This window comes from Oncorhynchus keta, chromosome 35, assembly GCF_023373465.1.
Source record: "Oncorhynchus keta strain PuntledgeMale-10-30-2019 chromosome 35, Oket_V2, whole genome shotgun sequence".
NCBI classification, from domain to species: domain Eukaryota; kingdom Metazoa; phylum Chordata; class Actinopteri; order Salmoniformes; family Salmonidae; genus Oncorhynchus; species Oncorhynchus keta.
Window position 1 is genome coordinate 30,784,781 of NC_068455.1, and position 23,097 is coordinate 30,807,877.

General features: G+C 37.6%; 1 protein-coding gene across 2 annotated transcripts in view; it reads left to right on the forward strand.

The window, feature by feature from the left end:
• The window catches only part of LOC118369087 (latent-transforming growth factor beta-binding protein 2-like), a 184,750-nt gene that overhangs the window by 125,841 nt on the left and 35,812 nt on the right, over nt 1–23,097 (forward strand). For both annotated transcript variants that reach the window (XM_052496861.1, XM_052496862.1), the window contains exon 20: nt 22,967–23,089. In XM_052496861.1, the coding sequence (XP_052352821.1) occupies nt 22,967–23,089 (123 nt within the window). The remainder of the gene's footprint in view (nt 1–22,966; nt 23,090–23,097) is intronic.

A 23,097-nucleotide genomic window follows, 5' to 3' on the forward strand; every position in this document is an offset into this window, starting at 1 on the left:
GACTACCTGTTGTTCCATGTAGTGAATCTGTTATTCAATGTGTTTGTATGGGCTAATAGCAGTAAGGACTACCTGTTGTTCCATGTAGTGAATCTGTTATTCAATGTGTTTGTATGGGCTAATAGCAGTAAGGACTATCTGTTGTTCCATGTAGTGAATCTGTTATTCAATGTGTTTGTATGGGCTAATAGCAGTAAGGACTACCTGTTGTTCCATGTAGTGAATCTGTTATTCAATGTGTTTGTATGGGCTAATAGCAGTAAGGACTATCTGTTGTTCCGTGTAGTGAATCTGTTATTCAATGTGTTTGTATGGGCTAATAGCAGTAAGGACTACCTGTTGTTCCATGTAGTGAATCTGTTATTCAATGTGTTTGTATGGGCTAATAGCAGTAAGGACTATCTGTTGTTCCATGTAGTGAATCTGTTATTCAATGTGTTTGTATGGGCTAATAGCAGTAAGGACTATCTGTTGTTCCATGTAGTGAATCTGTTATTCAATGTGTTTGTATGGGCTAATAGCAGTAAGGACTATCTGTTGTTCCATGTAGTGAATCTGTTATTCAATGTGTTTGTATAGGCTAATAACAGTAAGGACGATCTGTTGTTCCATGTAGTGAATCTGTTATTCAATGTGTTTGTATGGGCTAATAGCAGTAAGGACTATCTGTTGTTCCATGTAGTGAATCTGTTATTCAATGTGTTTGTATGGGCTAATAGCAGTAAGGACTATCTGTTGTTCCATGTAGTGAATCTGTTATTCAATGTGTTTGTATGGGCTAATAGCAGTAAGGACTATCTGTTGTTCCATGTAGTGAATCTGTTATTCAATGTGTTTGTATGGGCTAATAGCAGTAAGGACTATCTGTTGTTCCATGTAGTGAATCTGTTATTCAATGTGTTTGTATGGGCTAATAGCAGTAAGGACTATCTGTTGTTCCATGTAGTGAATCTGTTATTCAATGTGTTTGTATGGGCTAATAGCAGTAAGGACTATCTGTTGTTCCGTGTAGTGAATCTGTTATTCAATGTGTTTGTATGGGCTAATAGCAGTAAGGACTACCTGTTGTTCCATGTAGTGAATCTGTTATTCAATGTGTTTGTATGGGCTAATAGCAGTAAGGACTATCTGTTATTCCATGTAGTGTTCAATGGGCTAATAGCAGTAAGGACTATCTGTTATGTAGTGAATCTGTTATTCAATGTGTTTGTATGGGCTAATAGCAGTAAGGACTATCTGTTGTTCCGTGTAGTGAATCTGTTATTCAATGTGTTTGTATGGGCTAATAGCAGTAATGACTATCTGTTGTTCCATGTAGTGAATCTGTTATTCAATGTGTTTGTATGGGCTAATAGCAGTAAGGACTATCTGTTATTCAATGTGTTTGTATCTGTTGACTATCTGTTGTTCCGTGTAGTGAATCTGTTATTCAATGTGTTTGTATGGGCTAATAGCAGTAAGGACTATCTGTTGTTCCATGTAGTGAATCTGTTATTCAATGTGTTTGTATGGGCTAATAGCAGTAAGGACTATCTGTTGTTCCATGTAGTGAATCTGTTATTCAATGTGTTTGTATGGGCTAATAGTAAGGACTAGTAAATGACTATCTGTTGTTCCATGTAGTGAATCTGTTATTCAATGTGTTTGTATGGGCTAATAGCAGTAAGGACTATCTGTTGTTCCATGTAGTGAATCTGTTATTCAATGTGTTTGTATGGGCTAATAGCAGTAAGGACTATCTGTTGTTCCATGTAGTGAATCTGTTATTCAATGTGTTTGTATGGGCTAATAGCAGTAAGGACTATCTGTTGTTCCATGTAGTGAATCTGTTATTCAATGTGTTTGTATGGGCTAATAGCAGTAAGGACTATCTGTTGTTCCATGTAGTGAATCTGTTATTCAATGTGTTTGTATGGGCTAATAGCAGTAAGGACTACCTGTTGTTCCATGTAGTGAATCTGTTATTCAATGTGTTTGTATGGGCTAATAGCAGTAAGGACTATCTGTTGTTCCATGTAGTGAATCTGTTATTCAATGTGTTTGTATGGGCTAATAGCAGTAAGGACTATCTGTTATTCAATGTGTTTGTATGGGCTAATAGAGTAAGGACTATCTGTTGTTCCATGTAGTGAATCTGTTATTCAATGTGTTTGTATGGGCTAATAGCAGTAAGGACTATCTGTTGTTCCATGTAGTGAATCTGTTATTCAATGTGTTTGTATGGGCTAATAGCAGTAAGGACTATCTGTTGTTCCATGTAGTGAATCTGTTATTCAATGTGTTTGTATGGGCTAATAGCAGTAAGGACTACCTGTTGTTCCATGTAGTGAATCTGTTATTCAATGCGTTTGTATGGGCTAATAGCAGTAAGGACTATCTGTTGTTCCGTGTAGTGAATCTGTTATTCAATGTGTTTGTATGGGCTAATAGCAGTAAGGACTATCTGTTGTTCCATGTAGTGAATCTGTTATTCAATGTGTTTGTATGGGCTAATAGCAGTAAGGACTACCTGTTGTTCCGTGTAGTGAATCTGTTATTCAATGCGTTTGTATGGGCTAATAGCAGTAAGGACTATCTGTTGTTCCATGTAGTGAATCTGTTATTCAATGTGTTTGTATGGGCTAATAGCAGTAAAGATGATCTGTTGGTCCATGTAGTGAATCTGTTATTCAATGTGTTTGTATGGGCTAATAGCAGTAAGGACTATCTGTTATTCAATGTGTTTGTATGGGCTAATGTAAGGACTACCTGTTGTTCCATGTAGTGAATCTGTTATTCAATGTGTTTGTATGGGCTAATAGCAGTAAGAACTATCTGTTGTTCCATGTAGTGAATCTGTTATTCAATGTGTTTGTATGGGCTAATAGCAGTAAGGACTACCTGTTGTTCCATGTAGTGAATCTGTTATTCAATGTGTTTGTATGGGCTAATAGCAGTAAGGACTATCTGTTGTTCCATGTTGTGAATCTGTTATTCAATGTGTTTGTATGGGCTAATAGCAGTAAGGACTATCTGTTGTTCCATGTAGTGAATCTGTTATTCAATGTGTTTGTATGGGCTAATAGCAGTAATGACTATCTGTTGTTCCATGTAGTGAATCTGTTATTCAATGTGTTTGTATGGGCTAATAAGGACTATCTGTTATTCAATGTGTTTGTAGCAGTAAGAACTATCTGTTGTTCCATGTAGTGAATCTGTTATTCAATGTGTTTGTATGGGCTAATAGCAGTAAGGACTATCTGTTGTTCCATGTAGTGAATCTGTTATTCAATGTGTTTGTATGGGCTAATAGCAGTAAGGACTATCTGTTGTTCCATGTAGTGAATCTGTTATTCAATGTGTTTGTATGGGCTAATAGCAGTAAGGACTATCTGTTGTTCCATGTAGTGAATCTGTTATTCAATGTGTTTGTATGGGCTAATAGCAGTAAGGACTATCTGTTGTTCCATGTAGTGAATCTGTTATTCAATGTGTTTGTATGGGCTAATAGCAGTAAGGACTACCTGTTGTTCCATGTAGTGAATCTGTTATTCAATGTGTTTGTATGGGCTAATAGCAGTAAGGACTATCTGTTGTTCCATGTAGTGAATCTGTTATTCAATGTGTTTGTATGGGCTAATAGCAGTAAGGACTACCTGTTGTTCCATGTAGTGAATCTGTTATTCAATGTGTTTTATGGGCTAATAGCAGTAAGGACTATCTGTTGTTCCATGTAGTGAATCTGTTATTCAATGTGTTTGTATGGGCTAATAGCAGTAAGGACTATCTGTTGTTCCGTGTAGTGAATCTGTTATTCAATGTGTTTGTATGGGCTAATAGCAGTAAGGACTATCTGTTGTTCCGTGTAGTGAATCTGTTATTCAATGTGTTTGTATGGGCTAATAGCAGTAAGGACTATCTGTTGTTCCGTGTAGTGTGTTATTCAAATCTGTTATCTGTTATTCAATGTGTTTGTATGGGCTAATAGCAGTAAGGACTATCTGTTGTTCCATGTAGTGAATCTGTTATTCAATGTGTTTGTATGGGCTAATAGCAGTAAGGACTATCTGTTGTTCCATGTAGTGAATCTGTTATTCAATGTGTTTATATGGGCTAATAGCAGTAAGGACTACCTGTTGTTCCATGTAGTGAATCTGTTATTCAATGTGCTTGTATGGGCTAACAGCAGTAAGGACTACCTGTTGTTCCATGTAGTGAATCTGTTATTCAATGTGTTTGTATGGGCTAATAGCAGTAAGGACTACCTGTTGTTCCATGTAGTGAATCTGTTATTCAATGTGTTTGTATGGGCTAATAGCAGTAAGGACTACCTGTTGTTCCATGTAGTGAATCTGTTATTCAGTGTGTTTGTATGGGCTAATAGCAGTAAGGACTATCTGTTATTCAATGTGTTTGTATGGGCTAACAGCAGTAAGGACTACCTGTTGTTCCATGTAGTGAATCTGTTATTCAATGTGTTTGTATGGGCTAATAGCAGTAAGGACTACCTGTTGTTCCATGTAGTGAATCTGTTATTCAATGTGTTTGTATGGGCTAATAGCAGTAAGGACTATCTGTTGTTCCGTGTAGTGAATCTGTTATTCAATGTGTTTGTATGGGCTAATAGCAGTAAGGACTGTTATCTGTTGTTCCAGTGTAGTGAATCTGTTATTCAATGTGTTTGTATGGGCTAATAGCAGTAAGGACTATCTGTTGTTCCATGTAGTGAATCTGTTATTCAATGTGTTTGTATGGGCTAATAGCAGTAAGGACTATCTGTTGTTCCATGTAGTGAATCTGTTATTCAATGTGTTTGTATGGGCTAATAGCAGTAAGGACTACCTGTTGTTCCATGTAGTGAATCTGTTATTCAATCTGTTTGTATGGGCTAATAGCAGTAAGGACTATCTGTTGTTCCATGTAGTGAATCTGTTATTCAATGTGTTTGTATGGGCTAATAGCAGTAAGGACTACCTGTTGTTCCATGTAGTGAATCTGTTATTCAATCTGTTTGTATGGGCTAATAGCAGTAAGGACTACCTGTTGTTCCATGTAGTGAATCTGTTATTCAATGTGTTTGTATGGGCTAATAGCAGTAAGGACTATCTGTTGTTCCATGTTGTGAATCTGTTATTCAATGTGTTTGTATGGGCTAATAGCAGTAAGGACTATCTGTTGTTCCATGTTGTGAATCTGTTATTCAATGTGTTTGTATGGGCTAATAGCAGTAAGGACTACCTGTTGTTCCATGTAGTGAATCTGTTATTCAATGTGTTTGTTGGGTATAAGGACTATCTGTTGCGTGTAGTGAATCTGTTATTCAATGTGTTTGTATGGGCTAATAGCAGTAAGGACTATCTGTTGTTCCATGTAGTGAATCTGTTATTCAATGTGTTTGTATGGGCTAATAGCAGTAAGGACTACCTGTTGTTCCGTGTAGTGAATCTGTTATTCAATGTGTTTGTATGGGCTAATAGCAGTAAGGACTATCTGTTGTTCCATGTAGTGAATCTGTTATTCAATGTGTTTGTATGGGCTAATAGCAGTAAAGATGATCTGTTGTTCCATGTAGTGAATCTGTTATTCAATGTGTTTGTATGGGCTAATAGCAGTAAGGACTATCTATTCAATGTGTTTGTTGTTCCATGTAGTGAATCTGTTATTCAATGTGTTTGTATGGGCTAATAGCAGTAAGAACTATCTGTTGTTCCATGTAGTGAATCTGTTATTCAATGTGTTTGTATGGGCTAATAGCAGTAAGGACTATCTGTTGTTCCATGTAGTGAATCTGTTATTCAATGTGTTTGTATGGGCTAATAGCAGTAAGGACTATCTGTTGTTCCATGTAGTGAATCTGTTATTCAATGTGTTTGTATGGGCTAATAGCAGTAAGGACTATCTGTTGTTCCATGTAGTGAATCTGTTATTCAATGTGTTTGTATGGGCTAATAGCAGTAAGGACTATCTGTTGTTCCATGTAGTGAATCTGTTATTCAATGTGTTTGTATGGGCTAATAGCAGTAAGGACTATCTGTTGTTCCATGTAGTGAATCTGTTATTCAATGTGTTTGTATGGGCTAATAGCAGTAAGGACTATCTGTTGTTCCATGTAGTGAATCTGTTATTCAATGTGTTTGTATGGGCTAATAGCAGTAAGGACTATCTGTTGTTCCATGTAGTGAATCTGTTATTCAATGTGTTTGTATGGGCTAATAGCAGTAAGGACTATCTGTTGTTCCATGTAGTGAATCTGTTATTCAATGTGTTTGTATGGGCTAATAGCAGTAAGGACTACCTGTTGTTCCGTGTAGTGAATCTGTTATTCAATGTGTTTGTATGGGCTAAGTGACTATCTGTTGTTCCGTGTAGTGAATCTGTTATTCAATGTGTTTGTATGGGCTAATAGCAGTAAGGACTATCTGTTGTTCCATGTAGTGAATCTGTTATTCAATGTGTTTGTATGGGCTAATAGCAGTAAGGACTACCTGTTGTTCCATGTAGTGAATCTGTTATTCAATGTGTTTGTATGGGCTAATAGCAGTAAGGACTATCTGTTGTTCCATGTAGTGAATCTGTTATTCAATGTGTTTGTATGGGCTAATAGCAGTAAAGATGATCTGTTGGTCCATGTAGTGAATCTGTTATTCAATGTGTTTGTATGGGCTAATAGCAGTAAGGACTATCTGTTATTCAATGTGTTTGTATGGGCTAATAGCAGTAAGGACTACCTGTTGTTCCATGTAGTGAATCTGTTATTCATGGGTAAGAACTATCTGTTGTTCCATGTAGTGAATCTGTTATTCAATGTGTTTGTATGGGCTAATAGCAGTAAGGACTACCTGTTGTTCCATGTAGTGAATCTGTTATTCAATGTGTTTGTATGGGCTAATAGCAGTAAGGACGATCTGTTGTTCCATGTAGTGAATCTGTTTTTCAATGTGTTTGTATGGGCTAATAGCAGTAAGGACTATCTGTTGTTCCATGTAGTGAATCTGTTATTCAATGTGTTTGTATGGGCTAATAGCAGTAAGGACTATCTGTTGTTCCATGTAGTGAATCTGTTATTCAATGTGTTTGTATGGGCTAATAGCAGTAAGGATGATCTGTTGTTCCATGTAGTGAATCTGTTATTCAATGTGTTTGTATGGGCTAATAGCAGTAAGGACTACCTGTTGTTCCATGTAGTGAATCTGTTATTCAATGCGTTTGTATGGGCTAATAGCAGTAAGGACTATCTGTTGTTCCGTGTAGTGAATCTGTTATTCAATGTGTTTGTATGGGCTAATAGCAGTAAGGACTATCTGTTGTTCCGTGTAGTGAATCTGTTATTCAATGTGTTTGTATGGGCTAATAGCAGTAAGGACTACCTGTTGTTCCGTGTAGTGAATCTGTTATTCAATGTGTTTGTATGGGCTAATAGCAGTAAGGACTATCTGTTGTTCCATGTAGTGAATCTGTTATTCAATGTGTTTGTATGGGCTAATAGCAGTAAAGATGATCTGTTGGTCCATGTAGTGAATCTGTTATTCAATGTGTTTGTATGGGCTAATAGCAGTAAGGACTATCTGTTATTCAATGTGTTTGTATGGGCTAATAGCTAAGGACTACCTGTTGTTCCATGTAGTGAATCTGTTATTCAATGTGTTTGTATGGGCTAATAGCAGTAAGAACTATCTGTTGTTCCATGTAGTGAATCTGTTATTCAATGTGTTTGTATGGGCTAATAGCAGTAAGGACTACCTGTTGTTCCATGTAGTGAATCTGTTATTCAATGTGTTTGTATGGGCTAATAGCAGTAAGGACTATCTGTTGTTCCATGTTGTGAATCTGTTATTCAATGTGTTTGTATGGGCTAATAGCAGTAAGGACTATCTGTTGTTCCATGTAGTGAATCTGTTATTCAATGTGTTTGTATGGGCTAATAGCAGTAAGGACTATCTGTTGTTCCATGTAGTGAATCTGTTATTCAATGTGTTTGTATGGGCTAATAGCAGTAAGGACTATCTGTTGTTCCATGTAGTGAATCTGTTATTCAATGTGTTTGTATGGGCTAATAGCAGTAAGGACTACCTGTTGTTCCATGTAGTGAATCTGTTATTCAATGTGTTTGTATGGGCTAATAGCAGTAAGGACTATCTGTTGTTCCATGTAGTGAATCTGTTATTCAATGTGTTTGTATGGGCTAATAGCAGTAAAGATGATCTGTTGGTCCATGTAGTGAATCTGTTATTCAATGTGTTTGTATGGGCTAATAGCAGTAAGGACTATCTGTTATTCTGTTTGTTCTAATAGCAGTAAGGACTACCTGTTGTTCCATGTAGTGAATCTGTTATTCAATGTGTTTGTATGGGCTAATAGCAGTAAGAACTATCTGTTGTTCCATGTAGTGAATCTGTTATTCAATGTGTTTGTATGGGCTAATAGCAGTAAGGACTACCTGTTGTTCCATGTAGTGAATCTGTTATTCAATGTGTTTGTATGGGCTAATAGCAGTAAGGACTATCTGTTGTTCCATGTAGTGAATCTGTTATTCAATGTGTTTGTATGGGCTAATAGCAGTAAGGACTATCTGTTGTTCCATGTAGTGAATCTGTTATTCAATGTGTTTGTATGGGCTAATAGCAGTAAGGACTATCTGTTGTTCCATGTAGTGAATCTGTTATTCAATGTGTTTGTATGGGCTAATAGCAGTAAGGATGATCTGTTGGTCCATGTAGTGAATCTGTTATTCAATGTGTTTGTATGGGCTAATAGCAGTAAGGACTACCTGTTGTTCCATGTAGTGAATCTGTTATTCAATGTGTTTGTATGGGCTAATAGCAGTAAGGACTATCTGTTGTTCCATGTAGTGAATCTGTTATTCAATGTGTTTGTATGGGGCAGTAAGGACTATCTGTTGTTCCAGTAAGGACTATCTGTTGTTCCGTGTAGTGAATCTGTTATTCAATGTGTTTGTATGGGCTAATAGCAGTAAGGACTATCTGTTGTTCCATGTAGTGAATCTGTTATTCAATGTGTTTGTATGGGCTAATAGCAGTAAGGACTATCTGTTGTTCCATGTAGTGAATCTGTTATTCAATGTGTTTGTATGGGCTAATAGCAGTAAGGACTGTTATTCTGTTTGTTCCATGTAGTGACTATCTGTTATTCAATGTGTTTGTATGGGCTAATAGCAGTAAGGACTATCTGTTGTTGTGTAGTGAATCTGTTATTCAATGTGTTTGTATGGGCTAATAGCAGTAAGGACTACCTGTTGTTCCATGTAGTGAATCTGTTATTCAATGTGTTTGTATGGGCTAATAGCAGTAAGGACTATCTGTTGTTCCATGTAGTGAATCTGTTATTCAATGTGTTTGTATGGGCTAATAGCAGTAAAGATGATCTGTTGTTCCATGTAGTGAATCTGTTATTCAATGTGTTTGTATGGGCTAAGTAGGACTATCTGTTATTCAATGTGTTTGTATGGGCTAATAGCAGTAAGGACTACCTGTTGTTCCATGTAGTGAATCTGTTATTCAATGTGTTTGTATGGGCTAATAGCAGTAAGAACTATCTGTTGTTCCATGTAGTGAATCTGTTATTCAATGTGTTTGTATGGGCTAATAGCAGTAAGGACTACCTGTTGTTATGTAGTGAATCTGTTATTCAATGTGTTTGTATGGGCTAATAGCAGTCGATCTGTTGTTCCATGTAGTGAATCTGTTATTCAATGTGTTTGTATGGGCTAATAGCAGTAAGGACTATCTGTTGTTCCATGTAGTGAATCTGTTATTCAATGTGTTTGTATGGGCTAATAGCAGTAAGGACTATCTGTTGTTCCATGTAGTGAATCTGTTATTCAATGTGTTTGTATGGGCTAATAGCAGTAAGGACTGATCTGTTGTTCCATGTAGTGAATCTGTTATTCAATGTGTTTGTATGGGCTAATAGCAGTAAGGACTATCTGTTGTTCCATGTAGTGAATCTGTTATTCAATGCGTTTGTATGGGCTAATAGCAGTAAGGACTATCTGTTGTTCCGTGTAGTGAATCTGTTATTCAATGTGTTTGTATGGGCTAATAGCAGTAAGGACTATCTGTTGTTCCATGTAGTGAATCTGTTATTCAATGTGTTTGTATGGGCTAATAGCAGTAAGGACTACCTGTTGTTCCGTGTAGTGAATCTGTTATTCAATGCGTTTGTATGGGCTAATAGCAGTAAGGACTATCTGTTGTTCCATGTAGTGAATCTGTTATTCAATGTGTTTGTATGGGCTAATAGCAGTAAAGATGATCTGTTGGTCCATGTAGTGAATCTGTTATTCAATGTGTTTGTATGGGCTAATAGCAGTGAATCTGTTATTCAATGTGTTTGTATGGGCTAATAGCAGTAAGGACTACCTGTTGTTCCATGTAGTGAATCTGTTATTCAATGTGTTTGTATGGGCTAATAGCAGTAAGAACTATCTGTTGTTCCATGTAGTGAATCTGTTATTCAATGTGTTTGTATGGGCTAATAGCAGTAAGGACTACCTGTTGTTCCATGTAGTGAATCTGTTATTCAATGTGTTTGTATGGGCTAATAGCAGTAAGGACTATCTGTTGTTCCATGTAGTGAATCTGTTATTCAATGTGTTTGTATGGGCTAATAGCAGTAAGGACTATCTGTTGTTCCATGTAGTGAATCTGTTATTCAATGTGTTTGTATGGGCTAATAGCAGTAAGGACTACCTGTTGTTCCATGTAGTGAATCTGTTATTCAATGTGTTTGTATGGGCTAATAGCAGTAAGGACTATCTGTTGTTCCATGTAGTGAATCTGTTTTTCAATGTGTTTGTATGGGCTAATAGCAGTAAGGACTATCTGTTGTTCCATGTAGTGAATCTGTTATTCAATGTGTTTGTATGGGCTAATAGCAGTAAGGACTATCTGTTGTTCCATGTGTGAATCTGATGTGTTTGTATGGGCTAATAGCAGTAAGGACTATCTGTTCAATGTGTTTGTATGGGCTAATAGCAGTAAGGACTACCTGTTGTTCCATGTAGTGAATCTGTTATTCAATGTGTTTGTATGGGCTAATAGCAGTAAGGACTATCTGTTGTTCCGTGTAGTGAATCTGTTATTCAATGTGTTTGTATGGGCTAATAGCAGTAAGGACTACCTGTTGTTCCGTGTAGTGAATCTGTTATTCAATGCGTTTGTATGGGCTAATAGCAGTAAGGACTATCTGTTGTTCCATGTAGTGAATCTGTTATTCAATGTGTTTGTATGGGCTAATAGCAGTAAAGATGATCTGTTGGTCCATGTAGTGAATCTGTTATTCAATGTGTTTGTATGGGCTAATAGCAGTAAGGACTATCTGTTATTCAATGTGTTTGTATGGGCTAATAGCAGTAAGGACTACCTGTTGTTCCATGTAGTGAATCTGTTATTCAATGTGTTTGTATGGGCTAATAGCAGTAAGAACTATCTGTTGTTCCATGTAGTGAATCTGTTATTCAATGTGTTTGTATGGGCTAATAGCAGTAAGGACTACCTGTTGTTCCATGTAGTGAATCTGTTATTCAATGTGTTTGTATGGGCTAATAGCAGTAAGGATATCTGTTGTTCCATGTAGTGAATCTGTTATTCAATGTGTTTGTATGGGCTAATAGCAGTAAGGACTATCTGTTGTTCCATGTAGTGAATCTGTTATTCAATGTGTTTGTATGGGCTAATAGCAGTAAGGACTATCTGTTGTTCCATGTAGTGAATCTGTTATTCAATGTGTTTGTATGGGCTAATAGCAGTAAGGATGATCTGTTGGTCCATGTAGTGAATCTGTTATTCAATGTGTTTGTATGGGCTAATAGCAGTAAGGACTACCTGTTGTTCCATGTAGTGAATCTGTTATTCAATGCGTTTGTATGGGCTAATAGCAGTAAGGACTATCTGTTGTTCCGTGTAGTGAATCTGTTATTCAATGTGTTTGTATGGGCTAATAGCAGTAAGGACTATCTGTTGTTCCGTGTAGTGAATCTGTTATTCAATGTGTTTGTATGGGCTAATAGCAGTAAGGACTACCTGTTGTTCCGTGTAGTGAATCTGTTATTCAATGCGTTTGTATGGGCTAATAGCAGTAAGGACTATCTGTTGTTCCATGTAGTGAATCTGTTATTCAATGTGTTTGTATGGGCTAATAGCAGTAAAGATGATCTGTTGGTCCATGTAGTGAATCTGTTATTCAATGTGTTTGTATGGGCTAATAGCAGTAAGGACTATCTGTTATTCAATGTGTTTGTATGGGCTAATAGCAGTAAGGACTACCTGTTGTTCCATGTAGTGAATCTGTTATTCAATGTGTTTGTATGGGCTAATAGCAGTAAGGACTATCTGTTGTTCCATGTAGTGAATCTGTTATTCAATGTGTTTGTATGGGCTAATAGCAGTAAGAACTACCTGTTGTTCCATGTAGTGAATCTGTTATTCAATGTGTTTGTATGGGCTAATAGCAGTAAGGACGATCTGTTGTTCCATGTAGTGAATCTGTTATTCAATGTGTTTGTATGGGCTAATAGCAGTAAGGACTATCTGTTGTTCCATGTAGTGAATCTGTTATTCAATGTGTTTGTATGGGCTAATAGCAGTAAGGACTACCTGTTGTTCCATGTAGTGAATCTGTTATTCAATGTGTTTGTATGGGCTAATAGCAGTAAGGACTATCTGTTGTTCCATGTAGTGAATCTGTTTTTCAATGTGTTTGTATGGGCTAATAGCAGTAAGGACTATCTGTTGTTCCATGTAGTGAATCTGTTATTCAATGTGTTTGTATGGGCTAATAGCAGTAAGGACTATCTGTTGGTCCATGTAGTGAATCTGTTATTCTGTTTTATTAGCAGTAAGGACTATCTGTTATTCAATGTGTTTGTATGGGCTAATAGCAGTAAGGACTACCTGTTGTTCCATGTAGTGAATCTGTTATTCAATGTGTTTGTATGGGCTAATAGCAGTAAGAACTATCTGTTGTTCCATGTAGTGAATCTGTTATTCAATGTGTTTGTATGGGCTAATAGCAGTAAGGACTACCTGTTGTTCCATGTAGTGAATCTGTTATTCAATGTGTTTGTATGGGCTAATAGCAGTAAGGACGATCTGTTGTTCCATGTAGTGAATCTGTTTTTCAATGTGTTTGTATGGGCTAATAGCAGTAAGGACTATCTGTTGTTCCATGTAGTGAATCTGTTATTCAATGTGTTTGTATGGGCTAATAGCAGTAAGGACTATCTGTTGTTCCATGTAGTGAATCTGTTATTCAATGTGTTTGTATGGGCTTAGCAGTAAGGATGATCTGTTGTCCATGTAGTGAATCTGTTATTCAATGTGTTTGTATGGGCTAATAGCAGTAAGGACTACCTGTTGTTCCATGTAGTGAATCTGTTATTCAATGCGTTTGTATGGGCTAATAGCAGTAAGGACTATCTGTTGTTCTGTGTAGTGAATCTGTTATTCAATGTGTTTGTATGGGCTAATAGCAGTAAGGACTATCTGTTGTTCCGTGTAGTGAATCTGTTATTCAATGTGTTTGTATGGGCTAATAGCAGTAAGGACTATCTGTTGTTCCATGTAGTGAATCTGTTATTCAATGTGTTTGTATGGGCTAATAGCAGTAAGGACTATCTGTTATTCAATGTGTTTGAATCTATCTGTTATTCAATGTGTTTGTATGGGCTAATAGCAGTAAGGACTATCTGTTGTTCCGTGTAGTGAATCTGTTATTCAATGTGTTTGTATGGGCTAATAGCAGTAAGGACTACCTGTTGTTCCGTGTAGTGAATCTGTTATTCAATGCGTTTGTATGGGCTAATAGCAGTAAGGACTATCTGTTGTTCCATGTAGTGAATCTGTTATTCAATGTGTTTGTATGGGCTAATAGCAGTAAAGATGATCTGTTGGTCCATGTAGTGAATCTGTTATTCAATGTGTTTGTATGGGCTAATAGCAGTAAGGACTATCTGTTATTCAATGTGTTTGTATGGGCTAATAGCAGTAAGGACTACCTGTTGTTCCATGTAGTGAATCTGTTATTCAATGTGTTTGTATGGGCTAATAGCAGTAAGAACTATCTGTTGTTCCATGTAGTGAATCTGTTATTCAATGTGTTTGTATGGGCTAATAGCAGTAAGGACTACCTGTTGTTCCATGTAGTGAATCTGTTATTCAATGTGTTTGTATGGGCTAATAGCAGTAAGGACGATCTGTTGTTCCATGTAGTGAATCTGTTTTCAATGTGTTTGTATGGGCTAATAGCAGTAAGGACTATCTGTTGTTCCATGTAGTGAATCTGTTATTCAATGTGTTTGTATGGGCTAATAGCAGTAAGGACTATCTGTTGTTCCATGTAGTGAATCTGTTATTCAATGTGTTTGTATGGGCTAATAGCAGTAAGGATGATCTGTTGGTCCATGTAGTGAATCTGTTATTCAATGTGTTTGTATGGGCTAATAGCAGTAAGGACTACCTGTTGTTCCATGTAGTGAATCTGTTATTCAATGTGTTTGTATGGGCTAATAGCAGTAAGGACTATCTGTTGTTCCGTGTAGTGAATCTGTTATTCAATGTGTTTGTATGGGCTAATAGCAGTAAGGACTATCTGTTGTTCCGTGTAGTGAATCTGTTATTCAATGTGTTTGTATGGGCTAATAGCAGTAAGGACTACCTGTTGTTCCATGTAGTGAATCTGTTATTCAATGCGTTTGTATGGGCTAATAGCAGTAAGGACTATCTGTTGTTCCATGTAGTGAATCTGTTATTCAATGTGTTTGTATGGGCTAATAGCAGTAAAGATGATCTGTTGGTCCATGTAGTGAATCTGTTATTCAATGTGTTTGTATGGGCTAATAGCAGTAAGGACTATCTGTTATTCAATGTGTTTGTATGGGCTAATAGCAGTAAGGACTACCTGTTGTTCCATGTAGTGAATCTGTTATTCAATGTGTTTGTATGGGCTAATAGCAGTAAGAACTATCTGTTGTTCCATGTAGTGAATCTGTTATTCAATGTGTTTGTATGGGCTAATAGCAGTAAGGACTACCTGTTGTTCCATGTAGTGAATCTGTTATTCAATGTGTTTGTATGGGCTAATAGCAGTAAGGACGATCTGTTGTTCCATGTAGTGAATCTGTTATTCAATGTGTTTGTATGGGCTAATAGCAGTAAGGACTATCTGTTGTTCCATGTAGTGAATCTGTTATTCAATGTGTTTGTATGGGCTAATAGCAGTAAGGACTACCTGTTGTTCCATGTAGTGAATCTGTTATTCAATGTGTTTGTATGGGCTAATAGCAGTAAGGACTATCTGTTGTTCCATGTAGTGAATCTGTTTTTCAATGTGTTTGTATGGGCTAATAGCAGTAAGGACTATCTGTTGTTCCATGTAGTGAATCTGTTATTCAATGTGTTTGTATGGGCTAATAGCAGTAAGGACTATCTGTTGTTCCATGTAGTGAATCTGTTATTCAATGTGTTTGTATGGGCTAATAGCAGTAAGGATGATCTGTTGGTCCATGTAGTGAATCTGTTATTCAATGTGTTTGTATGGGCTAATAGCAGTAAGGACTACCTGTTGTTCCATGTAGTGAATCTGTTATTCAATGTGTTTGTATGGGCTAATAGCAGTAAGGACTACCTGTTGTTCCATGTAGTGAATCTGTTATTCAATGTGTTTGTATGGGCTAATAGCAGTAAGGACTATCTGTTGTTCCATGTAGTGAATCTGTTATTCAATGTGTTTGTATGGGCTAATAGCAGTAAGGACTACCTGTTGTTCCATGTAGTGAATCTGTTATTCAATGTGTTTGTATGGGCTAATAGCAGTAAGGACTATCTGTTATTCTGTTGTTACCTGTTGTTCCATGTAGTGAATCTGTTATTCAATGTGTTTGTATGGGCTAATAGCAGTAAGGACTATCTGTTGTTCCATGTAGTGAATCTGTTATTCAATGTGTTTGTATGGGCTAATAGCAGTAAGGACTATCTGTTGTTCCATGTAGTGAATATGTTATTCAATGTGTTTGTATGGGCTAATAGCAGTAAGAACTATCTGTTGTTCCATGTAGTGAATCTGTTATTCAATGTATTTGTATGGGCTAATAGCAGTAAGGACTACCTGTTGTTCCGTGTAGTGAATCTGTTATTCAATGCGTTTGTATGGGCTAATAGCAGTAAGGACTATCTGTTGTTCCGTGTAGTGAATCTGTTATTCAATGTGTTTGTATGGGCTAATAGCAGTAAGGACTATCTGTTGTTCCGTGTAGTGAATCTGTTATTCAATGTGTTTGTATGGGCTAATAGCAGTAAGGACTACCTGTTGTTCCGTGTAGTGAATCTGTTATTCAATGCGTTTGTATGGGCTAATAGCAGTAAGGACTATCTATTGTTCCATGTAGTGAATCTGTTATTCAATGTGTTTGTATGGGCTAATAGCAGTAAAGATGATCTGTTGGTCCATGTAGTGAATCTGTTATTCAATGTGTTTGTATGGGCTAATAGCAGTAAGGACTATCTGTTATTCAATGTGTTTGTATGGGCTAATAGCAGTAAGGACTACCTGTTGTTCCATGTAGTGAATCTGTTATTCAATGTGTTTGTATGGGCTAATAGCAGTAAGAACTATCTGTTGTTCCATGTAGTGAATCTGTTATTCAATGTGTTTGTATGGGCTAATAGCAGTAAGGACTACCTGTTGTTCCATGTAGTGAATCTGTTATTCAATGTGTTTGTATGGGCTAATAGCAGTAAGGACGATCTGTTGTTCCATGTAGTGAATCTGTTATTCAATGTGTTTGTATGGGCTAATAGCAGTAAGGACTATCTGTTGTTCCATGTAGTGAATCTGTTATTCAATGTGTTTGTATGGGCTAATAGCAGTAAGGACTATCTGTTATTCAATGTGTTTGTATGGGCTAATAGCAGTAAGGACTATCTGTTATTCAATGTGTTTGTATGGGCTAATAGCAGTAAGGACTATCTGTTGTTCCGTGTAGTGAATCTGTTATTCAATGTGTTTGTATGGGCTAATAGCAGTAAGGACTACCTGTTGTTCCGTGTAGTGAATCTGTTATTCAATGCGTTTGTATGGGCTAATAGCAGTAAGGACTATCTGTTGTTCCATGTAGTGAATCTGTTATTCAATGTGTTTGTATGGGCTAATAGCAGTAAAGATGATCTGTTGGTCCATGTAGTGAATCTGTTATTCAATGTGTTTGTATGGGCTAATAGCAGTAAGGACTATCTGTTATTCTGTTTGTATGGGCCAGTAAGGACTATCTGTTGTTCCATGTAGTGAATCTGTTATTCAATGTGTTTGTATGGGCTAATAGCAGTAAGGATGATCTGTTGGTCCATGTAGTGAATCTGTTATTCAATGTGTTTGTATGGGGTAATAGCAGTAAGGACTACCTGTTGTTCCATGTAGTGAATCTGTTATTCAATGCGTTTGTATGGGCTAATAGCAGTAAGGACTATCTGTTGTTCCGTGTAGTGAATCTGTTATTCAATGTGTTTGTATGGGCTTAGCAGTAAGGACTATCTGTTGTTCCGTGTAGTGAATCTGTTATTCAATGTGTTTGTATGGGCTAATAGCAGTAAGGACTACCTGTTGTTCCGTGTAGTGAATCTGTTATTCAATGCGTTTGTATGGGCTAATAGCAGTAAGGACTATCTGTTGTTCCATGTAGTGAATCTGTTATTCAATGTGTTTGTATGGGCTAATAGCAGTAAAGATGATCTGTTGGTCCATGTAGTGAATCTGTTATTCAATGTGTTTGTATGGGCTAATAGCAGTAAGGACTATCTGTTATTCAATGTGTTTGTATGGGCTAATAGCAGTAAGGACTACCTGTTGTTCCATGTAGTGAATCTGTTATTCAATGTGTTTGTATGGGCTAATAGCAGTAAGAACTATCTGTTGTTCCATGTAGTGAATCTGTTATTCAATGTGTTTGTATGGGCTAATAGCAGTAAGGACTACCTGTTGTTCCATGTAGTGAATCTGTTATTCAATGTGTTTGTATGGGCTAATAGCAGTAAGGACGATCTGTTGTTCCATGTAGTGAATCTGTTATTCAATGTGTTTGTATGGGCTAATAGCAGTAAGGACTATCTGTTGTTCCATGTAGTGAATCTGTTATTCAATGTGTTTGTATGGGCTAATAGCAGTAAGGACTATCTGTTGTTCCATGTAGTGAATCTGTTATTCAATGTGTTTGTATGGGCTAATAGCAGTAAGAACTATCTGTTGTTCCATGTAGTGAATCTGTTATTCAATGTATTTGTATGGGCTAATAGCAGTAAGGACTACCTGTTGTTCCATGTAGTGAATCTGTTATTCAATGCGTTTGTATGGGCTAATAGCAGTAAGGACTATCTGTTGTTCCGTGTAGTGAATCTGTTATTCAATGTGTTTGTATGGGCTAATAGCAGTAAGGACTATCTGTTGTTCCGTGTAGTGAATCTGTTATTCAATGTGTTTGTATGGGCTAATAGCAGTAAGGACTACCTGTTGTTCCGTGTAGTGAATCTGTTATTCAATGCGTTTGTATGGGCTAATAGCAGTAAGGACTATCTATTGTTCCATGTAGTGAATCTGTTATTCAATGTGTTTGTATGGGCTAATAGCAGTAAAGATGATCTGTTGGTCCATGTAGTGAATCTGTTATTCAATGTGTTTGTATGGGCTAATAGCAGTAAGGACTATCTGTTATTCAATGTGTTTGTATGGGCTAATAGCAGTAAGGACTACCTGTTGTTCCATGTAGTGAATCTGTTATTCAATGTGTTTGTATGGGCTAATAGCAGTAAGAACTATCTGTTGTTCCATGTAGTGAATCTGTTATTCAATGTGTTTGTATGGGCTAATAGCAGTAAGGACTACCTGTTGTTCCATGTAGTGAATCTGTTATTCAATGTGTTTGTATGGGCTAATAGCAGTAAGGACGATCTGTTGTTCCATGTAGTGAATCTGTTATTCAATGTGTTTGTATGGGCTAATAGCAGTAAGGACTATCTGTTGTTCCATGTAGTGAATCTGTTATTCAATGTGTTTGTTTGGGCTAATAGCAGTAAGGACTATCTGTTATTCAATGTGCTTGTATGGGCTAATAGCAGTAAGGACTATCTGTTATTCAATGTGTTTGTTTGGGCTAATAGCAGTAAGGACTATCTGTTATTCAATGTGTTTGTATGGGCTAATAGCAGTAAGGACTACCTGTTGTTCCATGTAGTGAATCTGTTATTCAATGTGTTTGTATGGGCTAATAGCAGTAAGGACTATCTGTTGTTCCATGTAGTGAATCTGTTATTCAATGTGTTTGTATGGGCTAATAGCAGTAAAGATGATCTGTTGGTCCATGTAGTGAATCTGTTATTCAATGTGTTTGTATGGGCTAATAGCAGTAAGGACTATCTGTTATTCAATGTGTTTGTATGGGCTAATAGCAGTAAGGACTATCTGTTGTTCCATGTAGTGAATCTGTTATTCAATGTGTTTGTATGGGCTAATAGCAGTAAGGATGATCTGTTGGTCCATGTAGTGAATCTGTTATTCAATGTGTTTGTATGGGGTAATAGCAGTAAGGACTACCTGTTGTTCCATGTAGTGAATCTGTTATTCAATGCGTTTGTATGGGCTAATAGCAGTAAGGACTATCTGTTGTTCCGTGTAGTGAATCTGTTATTCAATGTGTTTGTATGGGCTAATAGCAGTAAGGACTATCTGTTGTTCCGTGTAGTGAATCTGTTATTCAATGTGTTTGTATGGGCTAATAGCAGTAAGGACTACCTGTTGTTCCGTGTAGTGAATCTGTTATTCAATGCGTTTGTATGGGCTAATAGCAGTAAGGACTATCTGTTGTTCCATGTAGTGAATCTGTTATTCAATGTGTTTGTATGGGCTAATAGCAGTAAAGATGATCTGTTGGTCCATGTAGTGAATCTGTTATTCAATGTGTTTGTATGGGCTAATAGCAGTAAGGACTATCTGTTATTCAATGTGTTTGTATGGGCTAATAGCAGTAAGGACTACCTGTTGTTCCATGTAGTGAATCTGTTATTCAATGTGTTTGTATGGGCTAATAGCAGTAAGAACTATCTGTTGTTCCATGTAGTGAATCTGTTATTCAATGTGTTTGTATGGGCTAATAGCAGTAAGGACTACCTGTTGTTCCATGTAGTGAATCTGTTATTCAATGTGTTTGTATGGGCTAATAGCAGTAAGGACGATCTGTTGTTCCATGTAGTGAATCTGTTATTCAATGTGTTTGTATGGGCTAATAGCAGTAAGGACTATCTGTTGTTCCATGTAGTGAATCTGTTATTCAATGTGTTTGTATGGGCTAATAGCAGTAAGGACTACCTGTTGTTCCATGTAGTGAATCTGTTATTCAATGTGTTTGTATGGGCTAATAGCAGTAAGGACTATCTGTTGTTCCATGTAGTGAATCTGTTTTTCAATGTGTTTGTATGGGCTAATAGCAGTAAGGACTATCTGTTGTTCCATGTAGTGAATCTGTTATTCAATGTGTTTGTATGGGCTAATAGCAGTAAGGACTATCTGTTGTTCCATGTAGTGAATCTGTTATTCAATGTGTTTGTATGGGCTAATAGCAGTAAGGATGATCTGTTGGTCCATGTAGTGAATCTGTTATTCAATGTGTTTGTATGGGCTAATAGCAGTAAGGACTACCTGTTGTTCCATGTAGTGAATCTGTTATTCAATGTGTTTGTATGGGCTAATAGCAGTAAGGACTATCTGTTGTTCCGTGTAGTGAATCTGTTATTCAATGTGTTTGTATGGGCTAATAGCAGTAAGGACTATCTGTTGTTCCATGTAGTGAATCTGTTATTCAATGTGTTTGTATGGGCTAATAGCAGTAAGGACTATCTGTTGTTCCGTGTAGTGAATCTGTTATTCAATGTGTTTGTATGGGCTAATAGCAGTAAGGACTATCTGTTGTTCCATGTAGTGAATCTGTTATTCAATGTGTTTGTATGGGCTAATAGCAGTAAGGACTACCTGTTGTTCCGTGTAGTGAATCTGTTATTCAATGCGTTTGTATGGGCTAATAGCAGTAAGGACTATCTGTTGTTCCATGTAGTGAATCTGTTATTCAATGTGTTTGTATGGGCTAATAGCAGTAAAAAAAACGTACTTCAATTCTAAATGAAATAGCTAAATGATCCTTGATATGACCTTCTTAAAACAATTCCATATAGCTTAGTAGAACCCCCCCTCTGGCTTAGACAGTGCTTAGACTGTTATGGGTTAAACATATCACCCTTGTTATTGCTGATCTTTTCATATCATCTGCTGCTGTAAAAGATTGTTTGTAATACTTCAATTTGTGAAAGTCAAAATATTTTCCCTTGGCCTCAGCCTTAAACAAACAGCCTATTATTTTTGGATGGCTCCGGCCTCTGCAGTGGAGCCCAGCGGGGCTATGTCTTTATTACTGGGTCAAGGGGAGAGGACTGGAGTGATGACTGAGATGTATGAAGGGGTCAAGGGGTCAATATTACCCAACTGTTAAAAGGCCCTGTCAGACAAAAAGGGCTGTGGTTAGTCAACCATATAACTGCCTCTGTTACACTATAAAACCACTACGAGGGTTTAATAGGGCTTCAATACACAATGCATGACACACTATACAAGGTCTGTAGCATGCTGAATGAGCCAACGTCCCAGTGTAGCAACCCCCACCCAACCCTGAGGTGTCCCTTTAAGACGCTCCAGGCTGGTATTGTGACATCTTCTCCTTCTCGCCTCCTCCAGAAGAATATTGTATATTTTAGAGTCTGAGGTGATTATTGTGTAAAGGTCAAGTCCTCCCTGACTGAGCTGGCCTGTGAAAGGTGAACTTATCCAGGCAGGTTTTTTGGCCCGTTCTACAACTTCTTCCCAATGACTCCTATGACGGAAGAAGGCTCGACCTTACGGGCTCTTTGATTACACCAGGCGTATTACTTTCCCTTCAAAGAAAACACTACATGGGCTCCATTATTTTCTGCTCGTAGGTCTTTAAACAAATACAATCAATGCACTCATAGCGTTCTATATTGTGATGTGGAGTATGACTAGCTGCTGAGTTGCACTTCCTCTGGAAATGAGGTGGAACAGAGGAGCTAAATACAGTTGGTTCAAAACCCCCACTAACAGGCTAATATCCACATGGATGATGGAACTCAACTAAAATGGAGGATCATGTATGCAAGCAGCGTGTGTGTTCTCTATGTTTGTTTCCAGTGTTTGCCTCAGTCAATTGCCTGTAGCACAGTAGTTGGAGCCCAATTGGCTGCGTTGTGGATAAGCCTAATTGGTTGTGCGATAGAGAGAACAGCTCCAGCCTCATGTCGGGCTTATCGTAGAGGACTGAGAGATGCCAGGAGATTGCAGAAACAAAGTTTTGGGCCGTACTGACAGACGTCTGGCTAGAGCCATCGTGAGACGAGACACACAAAGCCCTGCCTGTATTCCACTGAATGTTTTCAGTGCAGTAGCCCTCTGTTTCTACTGTGTCATTCACCTCACACTGAACCTGCCCACACAACTGTGTTGAGAGAGTTGTACTCTGCCCACTCACTCACACACTCACAGACACACAGATGCTCTCTATCACACGCACAGAGGAAGGAGCTGCCTGGCAAATTCTTAGAGAGCCATGAAATATAGTCTTTGTTTTATGCCTTTTGGAGTCAACTAAAACAACATTTCTATATGATTTCTTCCACAAAAATGGAAGAAATCTTCCACAAAAAAAAACTTGGTTTTGACATTGTCAAGTGTATTGACTTAGAGCATGAATTGGGAAAGATTAAGGCAGGGCAATAGATAATAACAAACATTCACAGGGTACAGTATATTCCAACTAATCATGTCGTGGGTTCTGGGTGTTTTACTGTCTGAAATCTGTCACAGTGAAACTCATGTGTCTTTGTGCGTGGTGACCTGAATGTTGGTGACCGGTCTTGACCCTCAGATGTCAACGAGTGTTTGGACCAATCGGCGTGCGCCCACGGTAGGTGTGTCAACTCCGAGGGCTCCTACAGCTGCAGCTGTTCCCAAGGATACCAGGCTTCTCTGGACAACAGCAGTTGCCAAGGTACTTGT